This window comes from Cydia fagiglandana, chromosome 9 (genome assembly GCF_963556715.1).
Source record: "Cydia fagiglandana chromosome 9, ilCydFagi1.1, whole genome shotgun sequence".
NCBI classification, from domain to species: Eukaryota; Metazoa; Arthropoda; class Insecta; order Lepidoptera; family Tortricidae; genus Cydia; species Cydia fagiglandana.
In genome coordinates, this window is record NC_085940.1 from 14,551,827 (window position 1) to 14,572,761 (window position 20,935).

Consider the following 20,935-nt stretch of genomic DNA (forward strand, 5'->3'; position numbering starts at 1 on the left):
CACGATGGGCCAACGCCGGCCATTCCAAGGGGCGCTGCCATGCGATAGAATGAGATTGCAATATCACTTGCTCCCTCTAACGCATAAATGCGTCCCTTGGAGTGACGTTGGCCCATGGTGTAGAGTAAGCCATAAGAAAAAGAAAGTTCGGTTTGCCAATTTACTACCCAAACATCCTGATTTTATCCGATACTTATATCAGATACTTGTATCAGAGCTAGGATTAATAAATACAATAACATATTACTTCGTTTTTATTTGTATAACAATATTCATGCCTTTCCAAATGACTAAATGCTGGTTGACGGGTCGAAAATGCCTTTTGGCAATAAGTCTGCCATTTGTACCTACATTATATCTTAATGCAATAAAGTTTATACAAATAAATAAATGCAACTTTAAAAATAGATGATATCACAGTTATTGTATTATTGCAATAAAATTATTTAAATTCTTTTGATTTCTCAAAGCAGCACAGTCAAGCAGTTTTTAAACATCGTGCTTCAAAGTTGTAGGGAAACATGACAGGTTAATTCAATAATCAATGTTACTGACTCCCAATCCTCATAACTAATACTGAGGTAACATAGACTTATAGTCAAAATTACACAAAATTACCTTTAATATAACAAAAAATATTATATAAATAAAGTATGTAACATACACATCAACATCAACAAAATCGGGTTGGTGGTTTTAGGAACCTTACCTTAACTATTCCCACAAAAATCATGAGTAGTTTAACCCTTGGATACTGTCTCGGCGAGACGGAACATCCATAGAACATGTAGTTGTGCAAGAAAGAGTGGGAGGTTACAGGGCTAGAGGAAGATGAGATGGACCTACCAAATCAAAGCCAGTGTGTCGGCCACAGTAAGCTCATGGAAAGCAGCTCTACGGGAGGAAAGTGGCTCAAAAGTCTCAAACGTCATGTCACGACCACTTTCAACAGTGTAACGAAGAAGAAGAGTTTAATCCTATTCTGTGGTATCACCAGTATCTGATGCTACCACACTGTGCACTTTTCTTTCGGATTCATAGGCGACCCGAGTGGACATTGGAATTCCCTGGCAAAGTCGTTAGAGTTCGAAAGGGTCCCGATGACACGGAAGCGGCCCGGAGAGTGCACGGCTGTCTTGAGTTTGTTTCGCATCGCTTCGGCACGCATTGCGCCGCACCATACCTGTGAATGTAATAAAATCGGTATCGTCTTGGGTCGTCCCATTCGTTTTTCGTCAAGTTCTTAAATTAATTCTATTCTGCTTTCGTCACTCATTCTACATTCGTCACAATCGTCGGTGGCTTTCAATGTAGAATGAGTGACGAAAGCAGAATAGGACTAATTTAAGAACTTGACGAAAAACGAATGGGACGACCCAAGACGATACCATAAAATCTTCAGAAGCTAAGATTTACTATAATATATTATATTGTCTTCTGTACTAAGAATCTTCTTGCATCTACTGACACATCAACTTATATCACTTTTCTTATAAAAACCTCGTGTTTCAGCAGTTAATAATAAATTACTGCCGTCCTCAAACTAAAGGACCGTTATAAAAGCCTAGTTTATTAAATAGGCTTCCAGGGACTCACTGGAAGACGTTAGCTGCTTTTCAGTTTGAGGATGACAGATTATTATTGAGATACGAGTTGTAACTATGTATATCGATCCTCATGAGCTGATTCTGATTGTTGCGGTTCAAATGTAAAGATTTAATATTAAAGAAGTCTCCCAATTTGTCACTTTGGTAATTCTTCGGTAATTTAAAGTTTCCGCATTTACACCTGCATCTGGAGTTTCTAAAAGAACGTAGGCACTTATAACGTCCTCATTTCAGGTGTTACCTGTGCAAAGTTAAGGAAGAACAGTTGTGTGTGTGTATGGTTGAGGCCGGGCAGCGTTTCGTCGGCGACTCCGTTCTTCTTGACCCAGCGGATGTAGGCGCGGAACGCTTGCTTCACGCCGCCGTTGTCGGCTATGTTTTCACCCTGAAAAATTAAAAAAAAGAAGAGTACTTAAAGGTTGCTAATGCAGTTAAGGATTATTTTGATTAGTGTAGGAGCGTCAGGGCATGTATGCACAAAACGCAATTTTGATGACACCAGGCGGCCTAGCCAAGGTGACGATTACTTGCATTTCGCCATCGAATCGCATTGTGTCTCTCTATTACTCTTCCAAATTAGTGTGACAGTGATACTTGCGTTTCGTTCGCTACGTAGCCTACTAGCTTTAGCGATTGGCATGTTGTCTACGGGGCCTGTCCTCACCTGTGTGTTTACACCGTCGAGTTTCATATTGACTTCAGGCACCACGTAGCGACCGTACTGATCTATCAGGCACTGCGCACGCCGATGGAACGCTTCGATAGCAGAGTCTGACCACCAGCGGTGAAGGTTCCCGTTGCAGTCGAAGAGGCGGCCTTTATCGTCGAAGCCGTGTGTTAATTCGTGGCCTACAAATTAATTACATTTCATTATGTTTGCTTAAATAATAATAATAAATATATTAGTAACAAACGCTTAAATATTGAATAACCCAATCGCTGGTAAATCTCAAAATATAATTAAGTCCACGTTACTCAAACGAAGGAGCAAATATGTTATCCAGGACACCCAGCGAGAAAAAAAGATACTATACGTTTGCATGGAGTCCACTTTCTTCTTAAAGTTACTAAAGTCATCTTACCTATGACGACACCAATGCCTCCGTAATTGAGCGACCGGGGAAAGTGGCGGTGGTAGAATGGTGGTTGCAGTATCCCAGCCGGGAACATTATCTGGTTCTTGTTACGGCTGTAATACGCGTTTACCACTGCCGGCGCCGTGTTCCACAATGTCTTGTTTACTGGCTCGCCTATTCTAAAATAGTACGTTATTTCACTAAACCTAGATGATTACAGCGAATGGGCGATCAATCGATAGAGCGAAGAAAGGACTGTGAATTAGTAAAAAAAAAAATAAGCAATTGATATCAGAGTAAAAGAGCAGTTACTTATTTAATTACACAAACGGGTCTACCGCTATATAATTTCATTCTTTTTACCTTTAATTCCGACGTTTCACGTTTTCTATCGCGGTAGACCCGTTTGTGTAATGAAATATGTGTAAAAACGCGAGTTTAAAGTGTTATAAAAGAACAGTTTTTAATATTAAACTAAGTAATACTTACCGAGACTGTTCCATCTGAGTCAAATGTTGCAAAATATTCAGAGTATTCTCAAAATATTTGTCAGGGTGTATTTTCACATCTTTATATCTCTGATCCAACTCTTTCTTGTTCAAAATAAAATCTGGATATCCTATCCTTAGTATCATAGCGTCTACTTTTTGCGCAGCTAAGTTTTTTGTCCCATCGTCTATCCAGTCGATTTTATAGAGTATTTCCCTAAAGGACTGCTGTATTTCTCTTGTCATGGTTAGGGTATCGTTTTTGCTGGTTTCATCGAAATGTTTCCTTACGAACATAGATCCAAGAGCCATGCCCATGTTTGAGTTCACTTGAGAAATGCAATTCTTCCATCGCGGTGGGGATTTTTCTCGACCAAATAATATGAAGTAGAATCTAAAAATGATTCAAAGGTATATTTAAATAATTTTCGCAAACTTTGTTTTGCTTGACAGATTAAAAACATTTTGAAATAAATAATAATTGTAGTTATATGCAGTGCTCGGAGTGTGAGCTATTTACCTTATAATATGACGTTACATTATAAGGTAAATAGCTCACCCTGTCCGACCTCGATTATATGACATGATAAAAAAAAATGATTTTTTTACTTACTGTTGCTTGGCTGACTGAAAACGATCGTCAAGGTTGTTGACCCTATGCCTGACAAAACGCCACAACAAGTAGTTAGCCAGCACCTCTGGATCCGTGTCATCAATCAGCTTTACGAGGTGCTACAAGCAACATGAAGAATCCCAGTCAATTATGGTTCAGACCATTTTTAGGGTTCCGTACCCAAAGGGTAAAACGGGACCCTATTACTAAGACTTCGCTGTCCGTCCGTCCGTCCGTCCGTCTGTCACCAGGCTGTATCTCACGAACCGTGATAGCTAGACAGTTGAAATTTTCACAGATTATGTATTTCTGTTGCCGCTATAACAACAAATACTAAAAACAGAATAAAATAAAGATTTTAATGGGGCTCCCATACAACAAACGTGATTTTTGACCAAAGTTATTTTTTTTTAATTAAAGTTACAAGACTATATGGTTGGATTTGGGGTTGAACAAAAGATATTAAAATTTTACAGAAACGGTTTTTTTTTCATCTCTCTAGCTCTAAAAATAAAGATTTTAGACCCGGGTCAAATTTTTATTTTTCATTTTTTGATTTTTTTTTTGTCCAAATCGGTCCCAAAAAAGGTCTATGTATACGGAAATGCATTAATCGTTTAGTACATTGTACTAACGTCAGCTCAAAACTGAAGTCCATTTTGCTTTATCTCTTACCGTTTTCGAGATATATCGTTCTGAAGGTACGAATTTACGAAAAAACTTTGCTATTAACTCCATCAGGCGCTGATGACTTTTTTGTATGGATATATTGAAATCCGACTCGCACTTGACCGTTTTACATAGATTAATATTTTTTTTGTAATTTCGGGTCATGATTTATATGGTAATCATCATCATCATCATCATCATCATCATCATCATCATCATCATCATCATCATCATCATTTTCGCTTTCAGTCGCCCACTGCTGAGTATAGGCCTCTCTTCGTGTACGCCACTTATATACATGCATTTATATGTGTATGGTAATATTTAGTAAGTGACATGGCATAATGTATATTGACATTATCTGTCAAACTGTCAAATTTGTTTTTTTTTGTCAAATTTAGTGTAAAGTATTATATTTTGTCATAGTTTAGTACTAAATGTCAATGTTGGGTAATTTTTTGTAGACTGCATTTCTCATCTTAAGGGCCGGCAACGCACTTGCAGCCCCAGTGATCGCTGTGCTTATGTATTTTTGGGCGAGTTTTTGGGTTTCGTATGGGAATATTTGGTACAAAGGGACATGTTACAGTGTCCCAGTGTATATTGACATGATCTGTCAAACTGTCAAATTTGACAGTTTTTGTCAAATTTAGTGTAAGATCATATTTTGTCATGGTTAAGTACAAAATAAAATTACTTAAATATTATTATTGAATAGAATAGAATAGAATAGAATAGGTAATTATATGGTAATCATCATCATCATCATTTTCGCTTTCAGTCGCCCACTGCTGACCTATAGGCCTCTCTTCGTGTACGCCACTTATATACATGCATTTATGTGTATGGTAATATTTAGTACAAAGTGACATGGCATAATGTATATTGACATAATCTGTCAAACTGTCAAATTTGTTTTTTTTTGTCAAATTTAGTGTAGAGTATTATATTTTGTCATAGTTTAGTACTAAATGTCAATGTTGGGTAATTTTTTGTAGACTGCATTTCTCATCTTAAGGGCCGGCAACGCACTTGCAGCCCCAGTGATCGCTGTGCGTATGTATTTTTGGGCGAGTTTTTGGGTTTCGTATGGGAATATTTGGTACAAAGGGACATGTTACAGTGTCCCAGTGTATATTGACATGATCTGTCAAACTGTCAAATTTGACAGTTTTTGTCAAATTTAGTGTAAGATCATATTTTGTCATGGTTAAGTACAAAATAAAATTAATTAAATATTATTATTGAATAGAATAGAATAGAATAGGTAATTATATGGTAATCATCATCATCATCATTTTCGCTTTCAGTCGCCCACTGCTGACCTATAGGCCTCTCTTCGTGTACGCTACTTATATACATGCATTTATGTGTATGGTAATATTTAGTACAAAGTGACATGGCATAATGTATATTGACATAATCTGTCAAACTGTCAAATTTGTTCGTTTTTGTCAAATTTAGTGTAAAGTATTATATTTTGTCATAGTTTAGTACTAAATGTCAATGTTGGGTAATTTTTTGTAGACTGCATTTCTCATCTTAAGGGCCGGCAACGCACTTGCAGCCCCAGTGATCGCTGTGCTTATATATTTTTGGGCGACTTTTTGGGTTTCGTATGGGAATATTTGGTACAAAGTGACATGTTATAGTGTCCCAGTGTATATTGACATGATCTGTCAAACTGTCAAATTTGACAGGTTTTTTGTCAAATTTAGTGTAAGATCATATTTTGTCATGGTTAAGTACAAAATAAAATTACTTAAGTATTATTGTTGACAGATACTGTCAAATGGGATGTTGTTTGACAGAATCTGTAAGAATCTTGAAAGTTGAAAGTTTTTTAATAAATATGGATCTTGCTTACGCAGCGTCTTATGTAGGCGAACATCGCGCGATCCCGAAGCGAAACGGCGGGACGCGGCGCGAGGCGGCTCAATCAATCCTTTGATGCCCATAGAAGTGTCCTATGTAAGCGATCTCGTTGTGACCGCGGTGCGGCGCGATTTGATGAATGCTGATGGTCCTCGTTATTATGCTCAAGGCATTAGTCTTAAATAGTAGGTACTTAAGATAAGGTGTTGTATAGTAATCAAAGTGAATGAGGTTCAGTCGGCACGCGTTGATGTCTTTTTAAATTTTGTTTGTTTCATAGGAGTTTCTTTAGGAAATTTTGTTTTTAGGGTTCCGTACCCAAAGGGTAAAACGGGATCCTATTACTAAGACTCCGCTGTCCGTCCGTCCGTCCGTCCGTCCGTCACCAGGCTGTATCTCACGAACCGTGATAGCTAGACAGCTGATATTTTCACAGTTGACGTATTTCTGTTGCCGCTATAACAACAAATACTAAAAACATAATAAAATAAAGATTTAAGTGGGGCTCCCATACAACAAACGTCATTTTTGACCGAAGTTAAGCAACGTCGGGTGGGGTCAGTACTTGGATGGGTGACCGTTTTTTTAGATAATGGTACGGAACCCTTCGTGTGCGAGTCCGACTCGCACTTGGCCGGTTTTTAGATTTACCAAAAAAAAATCATTTAATAACGAGTAAGAGTAAATTTCTTATGAAAATCTCCTTGAATGGCCAAAAATAAACAATTATTGATGAGGATCCGAAGATAAATCAAAATCTATAGTTCAAAAAATAGTAGATAAGGTGTCCGTGAAAGTTGAACTGAGTGGGCACAAACGACCCTTAAGTAGGGTAAAGGCACCAGTAGTCAGCCTTATAACGACTTTTTTAAGTTTGAACGTTCGGCATTTCTACAGGTTTACTCGGATAATTAAACAAATGACATAGTTAGATCAATTGTTTATCATAATTTTAAAACAAAATATTTAAAAAAATAACAATCCTCTTTATAATATCTCTAATTTAGTTTAAACAAAAAGTGGCACTTTTCTCCAGTAGTCAGCCTCCAAAATCCAGTAAGCAGCCTCTGTGTACCCAGTACTCAGCCTTTATAATATTCATAATAATTTGATCAAAATCACTTATATTTATATCATAACCAACAATATGATTATCATTATTATTTTTTGTATATCATTATTTTTTTTATTAGTACATACAATTCTTATGACACGAAATTTGTTAGTTATGTACTTAACTAAAAAAGTTGTCAAGCGGACCCCAGGCTCCCATGAGCCGTGGAAAAAATGCCGGGATAATGCGAGGAAGAAGAAGGTACCTATTCGGTAAAAAATAATGAAACGATTCTATGCAGATCTAATTATCATTAATAAACAAAGTCTTATACCTACCAGGAAAAAGCAAAGTGATAGTTATTATTATTATGTCTGTCTTTTACAAATTCTCGGGACCATGGGGTCCCGGGCATTTGGAAGGCGTGCGTGGGGCCGAAGCCAACACGTAGAGGCCCCTTGTAATAAGACAATTTACTCTAAATGTAATGTGACACCAACCGACGATTATCCCTGTTTGCACTATAGTAGTGCACCCAAGGACAAGCCCCGGTTAGTGTAGGACTATTGCAAGAAAAGGTACAAAAAGAAACCGGGCTATTGCGTTGTGTTGTTAGTGGGCTAGTAACCGGGACTATGGAGGAGACTATGGCACCTGCCCTGCTCATATGTTAAAAAACATGAAAAAATGGGCCAGGTGGTGACTCGCCAACTCACAACATGGGTCCCCGAAAACGGCCGCTCGCACGGAGCGACAAGGGGACAACATCACGTGAGCGGCTCAGGGCGTGGAGAGGTGTGCACCGCTTTCTACCCAGTGGCTGTAAGCAGCCACTGTGCCAACTCGCGTCTTAGGCATGTTTCACTTCCGCCCTGCGAGCATATAGCTCTGACACCCCACTCTGGACGGCCGGTTAAGGCAAGCCAGAGGTGAGAGTCCTGCGGCCCCTGCTCAGTGTTCACTCCAGCCGGCCAATGAAGGCAAGCTGGAGAGAGGGGCCTGACCGACTCTCGGGGGTATGGGACCCAAGGGACGTCACTTCCCATTCAGCTCGCCACAAGCTGCCCTGGGGGCTTATTATTATTATTATTATTTAAGCTTCATTTGTTCTACAGTCAGGTTGTTATTTATTTATTGATTTTTTTTTTTTTGTTTTGGGGCTGACTGCAGATCCCATCTGTTGGGTGAAAGCCTCCTCACTTTTTCTCCAGTCATCCCTGTCTTGGGCTTTTTGGAGCCAGTCTTTTCCTGCGACGGAGGAGATGTCGTCTATCCATTTCTTTTTGGGTCTTCCTGGACGCCTCCGTCCTACAGGTCCGGTCCATTTTGTCGTTTCTAATGTCCATCTTTTGTCTCGATATCTGGATACATGACCTGCCCATTGCCATTTTAGATGAAGAGTTTGTTGGAGAGCATCTGTAAGTTTGGTCTTTTGACGTATTATTTCGCTTCTAATTTTCTGTATTTTCCTTATATTTAATATACTTCTCTCCATAGATCTTTGACAGGTCGTTATAGCTTGACGTACTTTATTTGTGAATGTCCAAGTTTGGCTTCCGTAAGTTAGACTAGGCAGGATACAGGTGTCCATTACGATTTTCTTATGGGCTATGCTGTATTCGCCTTTCAAGATTTCCTTCTGGGACCAAAACCTTTTCCATGCTGTGTTTATGCGTCTGTCCACTTCTTCCTCGTTGTTCGATGGGCTAAAAGATATGTGTTTTCCCAAGTATATGTATTCATTAACATAATCAATTTCAGTCCCTGCCACATTAATTATTTTTCTTCGACTGTTGGTCATAGCTTTTGTTTTAGATGTGTTCATGTGCAGTCCTACTTTCTTGCTCTCCTTGTCAAGGGTATCTATCATGTCTTCTAGTTGGGTCGCAGATTCTGCAAAGATTATAATATCATCTGCAAAGCGTAGATGGGTCAGACGTTTATCAAGTATACTGATTCCTTTATTCTTCCACTGTATGTTCTTAAAAACTTCTTCTAGTACTGCTATAAACAATTTCGGCGAGAGTGGGTCTCCTTGTCGGACACCTTTGCCTATAGCTATCTCCTCTCCTTTCCTTTCCATTTTAACTCGGCTTACACTTTGGCTATAAATGTTTATTAGGATGTTTATGTATGTTTTGTTGATTTTACTTGTTTTCAGAGCTTGCCAGATAGAGCTATGTGTAATGCTATCGAAGGCTTTCGAGTAGTCTATGAAGGCTATATAAAGGGGGTAATTATATTCTATGTATTTAGCTATTACTTGATCTAAGGTATGGATATGGTCCATAGTTGAATATCCTGATCTGAATCCAGCTTGTTCAATTGGTTGGTGTTGTTATGTATAGTTAACGTCACGTCGTGTAAGTGATAGTTATGTATAGTTAACGTCATAAATATGTATACACTTTTGAACCTTATTTCAATGAGATAGGGTTTAAAAATGTGGACTTATTTTTGGCGGCGACGTACCAAGCAACGTCAATGGCTGAGTATTGGATCCGCGAAGTGAAGTGAAGAAGTTCCAGTGGTCAGCCGCATTATAACGTAATTTCAAATGCGGCTGACTACTGGATTTTACTTAAAATTGACTAGGGCATGCCTAACTAAATTTGAAAATGTAAATTTAACGGTCCTAACGGTCGCATTGGCTCGAAAATAATAAAATAAACGAATAACCCAAAGGTCAGCCGTGGGGGGCTGAACACTGGATTTTTTGGAAAAAAGTGTTATCCAGTGGTCAGCCCCCTCAATTTATAAGTGAAATATTGATATTTTCATCAAAACATAATCCAATTTAATAGATAAACTAATAATCAAACCAATCATTAACAAAAATAATAACTTATAACATTAAAACATAGTTTTTCTTGCCTGTTAAGAGAACACCACGTGCAAAAATAAATATGGCGGACATGACACTTTTGCACTCTTCGACAAACAGCACCTGTATGAACGAGTATATTACTTCCCCCCGTTCCCTCACCGCACCTGTCGTGTGACGTATTAACCAATAAGGAATCAAAGCTCCTATTTGAGTAATCGCGATTTGTTTAAACGAATATACCAGATATTTATGACCAATAAACGACTTAAAAGGCTGACCACTGGTCCCTGGCTGGCCACTGGTGCTGTTACCCTACTTCATTTGATATGAAATGACCTATTCAAAATTTCAGGACAACCGAATATTTTTTCGCGATTTCGGGGTTGGTCCCATACTGAAAGTTGCTCAGTAGGTATAATCCCAAAACCTCCCTGGCAACGGGAACACACTTAATTTTTGGCTAACCTGTATACTTTTAACTCACTTTTACGTATGTGAGTGCAAAAAGCACAACAGTTTCATGTGAGTGGACAGTCCTGTTCATCACGGCACACAGGTATCGTCTCCATCCTACTTCTGGCACCAACTTCTCTAGCTTACGTAAGGTCATTCTCCGGTAAAGTTCCGATACGTTTCTTCTGTCCTCTGGCGCTGATGTTATATTTGCTAACCTGGTAGTTATAAAATATTATTAAAATATAATTAGGCTCAGCCAACCATAATATAGTGCCCAAGTTAGGTATTAACTCTCTAATCAGCTAATATATTTTAAAAGAAAACCTTTACTTTATTTCAAAATTGATGAGATTCTCTGCGCTTTGCAATACATGATTCTTACTTCCGCCCATTAGAAGAGCAATTTTTATAAGATAATGCTTGTATGCATCCAAGTAAACTTTATTGGAACTTTGCAGAAAGTATTCTCTTGTAGGCAAACCTGAAAAAAAAGAAACTGTTGGACATCTACAAATTTATCGTTATAACTACGGATTTCTACAAAATGGATTAACTTTATTTTCTTTTATTATTAGTATTATTACCCAACAAATTTGCTACGTCGGTTTATTTTATACGTACCTCACATACTATCATACATACCTAAGCTCGTCTGGTCAAACTGAATAACGTATTCGTCAGAATTTTTAATATCCGGTCCTACCCACTCCGAAATTAAAATGTCATTATTGTACAATCGTAACTTTGCCATAACATCTAGCCAGTCAAAATTCAGCGGTAACCATCGGGGGTCAAGAATAGGCCAACCTCCAAACAAATTTAATAGATCTAGAAGTGGTTGGTGCCCACGTTTTTGTAGTATTTCGTAGTTCATACATGATTTAAATAGGAATTTAGCTTTCAATGCTGCATCGTCAGTTTTAGTGAACTCGTCTGAAATAGGCAAATTAGTTTTACTATCTCGTTCTGCTCTGCTTTTTCTTACGGCAGACTTATGAACATCTGTTTGAATCACGGATTTGAGGTTAGCTAAGTTTCCTTTCAGGCTACGTTTGTTTCTTTTCCCATGTTTATCAGTAATGTCACCGTCTACGAAAGTATGCACGTATTTCAGTCCACTTCCTCTTATCTTCTTTTTTCCGTGTTTCAAATTCTTAGGCTTGGTGTTATTGGCTGTTTTGATTATATCTCTTTCTTTCCTATGAAACAGAGTGTGGATACGATTAACCATTTGTGGTTTCTCTCCATCAGTTTTAATCCAGTCGTATCGGTACCTCCCATCATTGGAACCATTTAATATTTCACTACTACTATCTATTGTATCTATGTGAAGCTTATTATTATCATCATGCGTGTTTTGATAGAGTTTTTTCGTAGTTGTGTTCAGATAACCAAAATTAATGGCAAGGTGTGCGCCGGGATATTTGCTCGGGAATGGTTCATTGAATTCCAGTAGGTCTTTAAGTACAGCATCAAGGTTTTCTCTTAGCATTTCAAAAGTGTCGTATCTAGAAAATAGAATGAATAATGTTGTTCTAACTGCAGTAGATAGACAGGACAGATAATATCTCACGAAAACCAAACCACTAAGGAAATTGAGCGAAGGATAGGAAATGGTTGGAAAAAATACTGGTCATTGAAAGAAGTCTTCAAATCTAAGGAGTTAAGTATGCAAATAAAAAGTAAAACTTTCAACACGTGTGTACTCCCAGTCATGACTTATGGATGCGAGACATGGGCCCTCACAAAAGGCCACATTGAGAAGCTGAAACGCTGCCAAAGAGCCATGGAGAGAAGCTTGACAGGCATAAGAAAACAGGACCGAGTGAGATGCAGCATAATAAGGGAGAAAACCAAAGTTGTAGACATAATAGCCCGGATTGACCAACAAAAGTGGAGATGGGCAGGCCACATGTTACGCGATCCACAAGAGAAATGGAGCAAAACGGTCACGGATTGGTACCCCAGGGATGGCAAGAGAAGTAGAGGTCACCAACAGACAAGATGGAAAGACGACCTAAAACTCACGGTTGGACATCACTGGAGAAGGGTTGCACGTGACAGGTCACAATGGAAAATGTTAGAGGAGGCCTATGCCAAGAGGCAAACTGAGCTTCGCGACATACTATAACAAACAAGAACATGTCTAGTACCCACACAAAAGAGAAGTTCAGAATAACAAGGCTTATCATCATCATCAACTGCAGTAGATATAGATAATAATATATGTGGTCGAAATTATTTTACAATGATAGGTAAAACCTCCCAATCCCAATTATAGTCCAATAATACTGCAACTATGGTCCACAAGTTCAAAAAGAAATTAAGTATCAATACCAATGTTCCTTTTGCTCCGAGGTTTACTCCGAGTTTTTCTTCCATTTATAAACAAATACAGTAAATGACACCTGGATGAAAAAAATACAGTTATTTTTGGACCATAGTTGGGAGCTTAGGACTATAAGTTGGGAGGTTTTACAACATACGAAATTAGCTAGAACTTCTTATAATAAGCTAGGTAGTTATTGGAGATAATAAGTATATGAACAGTTGGCCATTTAGCCGTGATATTATCCCAACAACAGCGAGACTCCCTTTTGTAACTTTTCCCGGGAAAATTGACCCTCTATGCAACATACCCCGCTTTATCAGCTGGAATAGGATTCAGCGCGGCCCAGTTCCCGCACGCATATTGGTAGAAGTCGTGGCAGGGGTCTGCTTCAACGTCCATGTTTCGCTTCATGATGCTCGCCTGCGTTTCCCTTATGGCAGCTTTGTCGCCTTGGCCTTTCCAGAATGCTTGGATTCCTATAACGCACGGAGAATTTATTTAAAAAATAATTTATTGTACGCCGTTATTCTAGTTACATACCTAGAATTAAATAATTTACGCGATTATCATACTCATGCGAATCCGCAAACAGCTCCGATCAGTGAGCCAGACAGCGCGCAGTGCTATGCACATATTACTTATTACCTATCCAACTCGCACATCCAATGTGAAGACTGCCTTTAATTAGGAGTAGGTAGAAGTTTGTCCTACGATATTTTGTTCTGGGACTTAGACATGGTTACTTTCGCTTCATGAATCTTAAAGAGGAATCATTCAAATATAGTCATTACGGATCTCATTTTAATTACTTACATTGGTTTGCACAAAATGCAACCATTGGTATAGTAGTACCTACTTGGCCCTGGGGGCCTAGCCAACATGCCAATCGTTTGTGCCGTATCGAACGAAACGCTAACGTCTCTCTGTTGCACTAATCCCGAAGAGTGATAGAGAGAGAAGCGTTTCGAACGAAAGAACGATTGACATCTTGGCTAGGCGCCCGCTGTGTCAGATAGTAACGATTCGGCGTCCATGTGTAATTGGAAAATCACCGTCGAATAATTTTAACACAACAATAGGGCCTTAACCTTGATCGACTTAGGTCAATAGTCAATTGGATAATGTCTGACAATCGTGTTATTGTTGATAAATGCGACGTGGACGCAGGTATACAACTGTAATCATTACTAAGTAAATGACTTAAGCTACCTATATGATGTCATGTAGATGACTTTGCTGAAAATATGCGATATTGATAAGATTAAATGCTAATTATTTGACTAACAGACTGTAAAATGACAAAGCAAAAACAAAAATACTACCAGATCATTCTTAAACCATATCTTCAGGTATTAAGATAATGTATTCTAATGGGGACCTTTGCGTGACATGGCTTGTAAATTGTAAAGTGGGACACGATCTTTTTTGTAGAGTCAGAAAGGCCAAAGTGACGCGACTATACTATACACGTACATATCATTATATAAAATTGCCACAGAGTTGAGACATAGATATAGAGGTGGGATAGCTAAAGAAAATGATATGATGAGCTAAAGAAGATGGTTCTGAATGTGTAAGTGTCGCGCGTAAAAGAGGAAATGTTGTGTTATGAAGTCAGTTTATTTTTGCGATCATATACCTACTTGATATACTTCTATCTTTCAATTTTGTGATTATTATAGCCACTCGCTTGATATTTTTACCGAACTCTACTGCGTAGGTCATAAGGGTGACGCGGCTGGTAGCTACAGCTACCAAAAGCCAGTAGTTATTAGAGATTAGTACAAGAAGAAGCTCAGCATGATGGGGGGTAAATGCCATAATCGCCACGCTTGGCACGCGGGTTGGCGATGGCAGTCGAGTACACCGAATTTGAGGGACGCTGCTGCCCGTCCAACGGCGGTCTTGTAAGGGGGAGGCCTATGTTCAGCAGTGGACGTCTTATGGCTGAGATGATGATGATGATGACAAGAAGAAGAAGAAAATAAGTTTTTGGCAAAAAAATCATTTTTGGTACAAGCTTTTATCGCTGACTGTACTTTTTTTTCCACAGGCAACTAATACTCATCGAGACAATTCTAAAAACCCCAAACACAATTAGGTTTCGTTGTTTTATCACAGAGTTCCTATGGCCACCTCCGGTCTCCATCATCAGATCAGCTCGATGACACCATAATATTGCATTGTGACCCAACTTACGTATGTATGCAAAATTTCAGCTCAATCGGAAACCGGGAAGTGGATCAAATTTCATCATCATCATCATCTCAGCCATAAGACGTCCACTGCTGAACATAAGCCTCCCCCTTGGACCTCCATACGTGCCGGTTGGAAGCGACCCGCATCCAGCGTCTTCCGGCGACCTTAACAAGATCGTCTGTCCATCTTGTGGGTGGACGTCCTACGCTGCGCTTGCTAGTCCGTGGTCTCCACTCGAGCACTTTTCGACCCCATCGGCCATCTTCTCTGCGTGCAATGTGGCCTGCCCATTGCCACTTCAGCTTGCTAATCCGGTGGGCTATGTCGGTGACTTTAGTTCGTCTACGGATCTCCTCATTTCTGATTCGATCACGTAGAGAAACTCCGAGCATAGCCCTCTCCATAGCTCGTTGAGCGACTTTGAGTTTTGAGATGAGGCCGATAGTGAAAGACCACGTTTCGGAGCCGTAAGTCATCACTGGTAACACACATTGATTAAAGACTTTCGTCTTGAGGCACTGAGGTTACGTAGTTTCCCGAACGCTGCCCAACCGAGTTGGATTCGGCGGTTGACCTCTTTCTCGAAGTTGGACCTACCTAATTGGACTACTTGTCCTAGGTAGATGTACGAGTCAACAACTTCGAGTACCGAGTTCCCAACAGAGACTGGGATGGGCACAACATTGGCATTTGACATAAGTTTCGTCTTGTCCATGTTCATTTTCAAGCCCACCCGTTGTGAAACTCGGTTGAGGTCATCGAGCATCATGCTGAGTTCCTCCATCGACTTTGCCATGACTACGATATCGTCGGCAAACCGAAGGTGAGTGATGTATTCGCCGTTGATGTTGATGCCAAGTCCTTCCCATTCCAGGAGCTTGAAGGCGTCTTCCATTACGGCAGTAAACAGTTTCGGAGAGATAACGTCTCCCTGCCTTACGCCTCTTCGCAATGGAATCGCCCTCGTGCTCTGCTCCTGTACTCGGACCGACATGGTGGCGTTACTATACAAACACTTAAGACTTACTTAAGGCGTTACTTGGAGTAAGCCCATTCATAATAAAAAAAAAAAAAAAAACACTTCAACACTTCGATGTACCGATAGTCAATATGGCATCGCTGAAGAGACTCAAGCACCGCCCATGTTTCCACCGAATCGAAGGCTTTCTCATAGTCCACAAACGCTAAGCATAATGGCAAGTTATACTCTTCGGTCTTCGGTATAACTTGCCGCAGCGTATGGATGTGGTCTATGGTACTATAGCCTTTTCGGAAACCGGCTTGTTCGGGAGGCTGGAAGTCATCAAGTCTGTGTTCGAGACGGTTCGTGATGACCCTTGAAAACAGCTTATAGACATGGCTCAGGAGCGTGATGGGTCTGTAATTCTTCAATAGGTTGTTATCACCTTTTTTGAAGAACAGCACCACCTCGCCTCTATTCCATGTTTCAGGCGTTATGCCCTCGGACAAGACGGAATTAAAGAGCTTCTGGAGGACTTTAAGTACCGGTGTTCCACCCGCTCTCAGAAGCTCTGAAGTGATTCCGTCTTTGCCCGGCGCCTTGTTGTTCTTAAGCTGCTTCAGGGCCATCCTAATCTCGTACAGACTGATGTCCGGGATATCTTCGGTATAATGTCGGGACAGCTTGGCTCTTGGATCTCCTACCAAGCTGTCAACGGGCTTTGCGATCGAAGTGTATAACTGTCCATAGAACCTCTCGATCTCACCTAAAACCTCCGCTTTGCTCGACGCTATGCTGCCATCTTCCCGTTTCAACTTTGTCAGCTGGCTTTGCCCAATAGACTTGTCCTTTGCGAACACTTTGGAGCCTTGGTTTCGCTCAATAGTCTCTTTAATACGGTTAGTATTAAAGAGACGCAGATCATGTCGCAAGGACTTAGATATACGTCTATTGAGCTGCCTATATGACTCCGCGTCATCGGGAGACTGCAACTGTAGCGAGCGTCGTTCAGCCATGAGGTTTAAGGTTTGCTCGGTCAATTTCTGAGGTCTATCTTTACGGCGGGGTCTAAAAAACTTAGACCCTACTGTGTGGACAGTTTCCACTAGCCCGTCGTTGATTTCGTCCACTGAAGCCAAGTTCTCTAGGCAAGCAAAGCGGTTAGAGAGCTCGAGTTGAAAGCTTTCGGGGTTTTGAACATGGGCTCGAGTAGGTCGGAGCGTAGACTTCATCAGGCTGGACCTTTCAAGTTTAATATTGATATTCAGTGTGCCTCTTACGATTCGGTGATCACTACCGGTCTTTACCCTGTTGATCACAGAGACATCACTGAATGTCCGTTTCTTGTCGGTCATGATGAAGTCTATCTCGTTTCTCGTGGAACCGTCAGGACTCATCCAGGTCCATTTCCTGTGAGGCGGCTTCTGGAAGAAAGAGTTCATCATGAAGAGTTCCTCTCTCTCCAGAAAGTCGGCCAGCCTCTGACCCCTAGGGTTCCGTTGCCCATACCCAAATTGCCCCACTCTCAACTCATCCCCGCTTCTCTTGCCCAACTTTGCGTTGAAGTCCCCCATAACAACAGTAAAGTAGGTTTTAGAAGTATGTATGGCCCTACTTACGTCCTCATACATAGCTTCTACTTCATCATCGGAGTGTGACGAGGTCGGTGCGTATACCTGAATGACCTTCAGCGAATATCTTTTGGATATTCTGAGTATTAGGTATACCACCCTGCTCGACACACTGTCGATGGTTATTATGTTGTTTACGAGGGACTTGTGAACGAGAAACCCGACACCACCTTGGGACTGTTGGTCGCCCTCCCGGTGGTAGAGCAAGTTACCAGACTTCAGGGTTGTCGTGTCCTCCCCCTCTCTACGGACTTCGCATAACCCTACAATGTCCCAGTGTAACCTGCTCAGTTCCTCTTCCAGCTCGCAGATCTTTTCGTCAGTCCTCATAGTGCGTATGTTGTGTGTTACCAGGGCCAGTCGTCGTCGGGGCGGGTAGCCGGATCTTTGCCGGAGATTCTTAACACCCCTGACCCCGCTAATGCCCTGACCGCTACCATAGCCAGAGCACCGGGGGTCGCCGGAACCTCGGGGCCGTGGTTTTATTGTGCTCATCATGATGGGGGGTGAATGCCATAATCGCCACGCTTGGCAGGCGGGTTGGCGATCGCAGTCGAGTACACCGAATTTGAGGGACGCTGCTGCCCGTCCACCGGTGGTCTTGGACGTAGTTTAAGGACATACCCGGGTCCTCTTGGACGTAGTTTAAGGACATACCCGGGTCCCGGGGATCAAATTTAACTTGCAAGATTTGATTACACACAGACAGACAGACAACGGTCAGGTGAAACTAAATAAAAGCTTGTAATAAATACTTCCTCTGCATTTCTTCCTATTAAATAAGTACCTGAATGCGATGAACTATGCTTATTCAAGTGCAGCGCGGAAGACTCCATCTCCCCCTCCTCTAGTTCTGGTTGACTACGGATCTGCTCCACCACGTCGTCTAGAGGGCCGCGATCCACGTGATTTCGATGCTCCACGATACTACATCGACATTAGAAATTGTAAAAATACAAAATGTGAGTAGGTAGGCAGATGAATCCCCTGAGAGTATGCTGCGTATAGAGTTGTAGTAAATAATGGCCTGGGGGGCGATTTTTGAATTTCGATTGCTCGATTTCGTGTATTTCGTTCAATAATATCTCCATTACCCGGCATTTAAATAGAATTGAAAACGATTACTCGATTACCGATTCAATCGCTCCTATTTCAAAAATTTGTATTTCGCTGTTTTCCACCGTGTTTCGAGTGACGAAATCGAGCGCTCGAAATTCTAAAAGCGGCCCCCTGCTCTCGAAGTGAAGATAAAAATTACACACATTCATTTTCCCAGGCATACATCCCTAACTACATAGGTATTTATCTCGTTTTTACAAGTCCCTTTATTGTACAATTTATCGAAATCATTCGAATCGTTATCTCTACGTAATTATTTGGATACGCACGTTCGAAACCCTTCCTTTTCTTCCGGGCTGTCCGTTTCCGCGGAGTCATAAGAATAGTCTTCGTAACTCTCTCCGGTGCTTTCCTGATCATCCTCTTGGACCTCGAGATGATGAGAGAGGGGATCTTCCCTTAAGTTAATAAAAAAAAATAGTTATAATAGCCAGAGTTAGATTTAATTTTCAGACTTCAGTTTTACGTTAGTAATCTTGAACTTTAAAAGAAATAAAAGTATACACCGACCAGCTAACCAGAGCAGTATTGTAAAACATCTCAACTATAGTCGTTCAAAATAAAGTCATTAACTTGTAAGTCATTAAATTTCGGCTTAGAATGGACCATTTAGGGAAAATTCCAAGTGACCATTCGGGTCAGCCTATTAGGGCGTAGTTACAATGTTTACCTAAATATAAAACGCTTACGTAACATTCCCATTACGTAAAATTAAATGGACTTACATGTAGTCTTGTGACGTTAACGTAAATTTGCTATTACGTTCCGGCCTGATCGGTCCACTCACCCCTTCCCAAGCGTCCCACCAAAAGTTGACACTATCTGGGTCTTCTAAACTTCTTTTAGACTTTGAATCTCTTTGCAATTGTGTCAACTCTTCAGCCGGAAAAAAGGAGGTTTGGAACCCTTGGAACAGGTCTCTTTCCTCGGGAGGGATTCCCTCGAACTTGTTGTACGTCTTTGGGATGTTTTGAGCAATGAATTGAGTTTCATCTGCACAATCCGAGTCACTGATTATTAAGCATGTAACAAGGAAGGTTAGTAGTACTATAGCTGTGACGATTGTCAGAAGTTTACCGGTCTTCGGGTTTTGTTTTATACTCGTAGTTATTCCATGGGGTGGATTACGCGCGTCTGCCCGCTTCATGGCAGCTTTCGACTAGAAACGTCAGTTCTGTCTGACGGATATTCGTAAGTGGAACATCACACTACAGCGTCGCACCTATTGTGTGACCATGTCGTTGGATTTGCTACGTAAATTGCGAGTAATCACGGGCGAACCGGTGTGTCCCCTGTGCAAACTCGAACATCTGAATGATGATACGGATATAAATGACCTTATCTAACGACTGACTATGTATATTCAATAAACCGTGTGGTTTTGCCTGTTTTAGCTTTCTTTTGAAGTGATTCAACCTTCTTAATATAGAACAGTAACCCTGACTTTTCGGGTACATTTGACATGCTTTGACACACGTTGGTATTGTTAGCTATTATGTCAGAGTTGTCAAAGATTTTTGCTACACTATTTCTATTATATATATATATATGATAAAATTAATATTTATTTAAAGTTGTGATTAAATAATGCAACAAAATAATAGAGAAAGGTGTTGTACCACGGACATCTTTTTTTTTCTTTTTAGGAATAAGTAAACGGGACTTTGGTCAATGTAAACATTTACAGATAAACATGAAACTGAGCCATTCATTCTAATTATCGTGATAATAGGATATCCCCGCGCCAAAGAGGGGAGAAGTGTCCATGGCATAATAATTCATGTGTACCATGGACATGTCCCTTGCCGTGAATATTGTGAAATATTTTATTCAGTATACTTAATTAGTAATCACACGCTATAACCTAAGGCCTAAGATATACTTGTAAGTAGAGACAAAGCTATTTGTTAGAATGAGATAATTATATTCCTTTCTCATTCTGTAATTTAGCTGTATCCCTGCTTACGTAAGTAAAACTTACAAGTGTATCTTTGGCCTCATACTCTCATGTTTCCTAAGTAACATCAT

General features: G+C 40.4%; 1 protein-coding gene across 2 annotated transcripts; it reads right to left on the bottom strand.

The window, feature by feature from the left end:
• Nucleotides 1-289: 289 nt before the first annotated feature.
• On the bottom strand, nucleotides 290-20,223 carry LOC134667441 (neprilysin-4-like). 2 transcript variants are annotated; one of them, XM_063524852.1, is made up of 13 exons: nucleotides 19,633-20,223; nucleotides 19,177-19,305; nucleotides 18,576-18,715; nucleotides 13,305-13,473; nucleotides 11,308-12,173; nucleotides 10,996-11,146; nucleotides 10,694-10,880; nucleotides 3,785-3,903; nucleotides 3,173-3,565; nucleotides 2,690-2,862; nucleotides 2,272-2,456; nucleotides 1,849-1,992; nucleotides 290-1,183 (listed from the first exon to the last, which is right to left on the bottom strand). In XM_063524852.1, the coding sequence occupies exons 1-13, from the start codon at nucleotides 20,052-20,054 to the stop codon at nucleotides 1,007-1,009; spliced, it is 3,255 nt and encodes a 1,084-aa protein (XP_063380922.1). In that variant the 5' UTR covers nucleotides 20,055-20,223; the 3' UTR covers nucleotides 290-1,006. The 2 variants fall into 2 exon arrangements, 1 of the variants encoding a protein (XP_063380922.1); XR_010098636.1 differs by lacking the exons at nucleotides 290-1,183; nucleotides 1,849-1,992 and having other exon boundaries at nucleotides 2,340-2,456; nucleotides 2,690-2,857.
• Nucleotides 20,224-20,935: the final 712 nt, after the last annotated feature.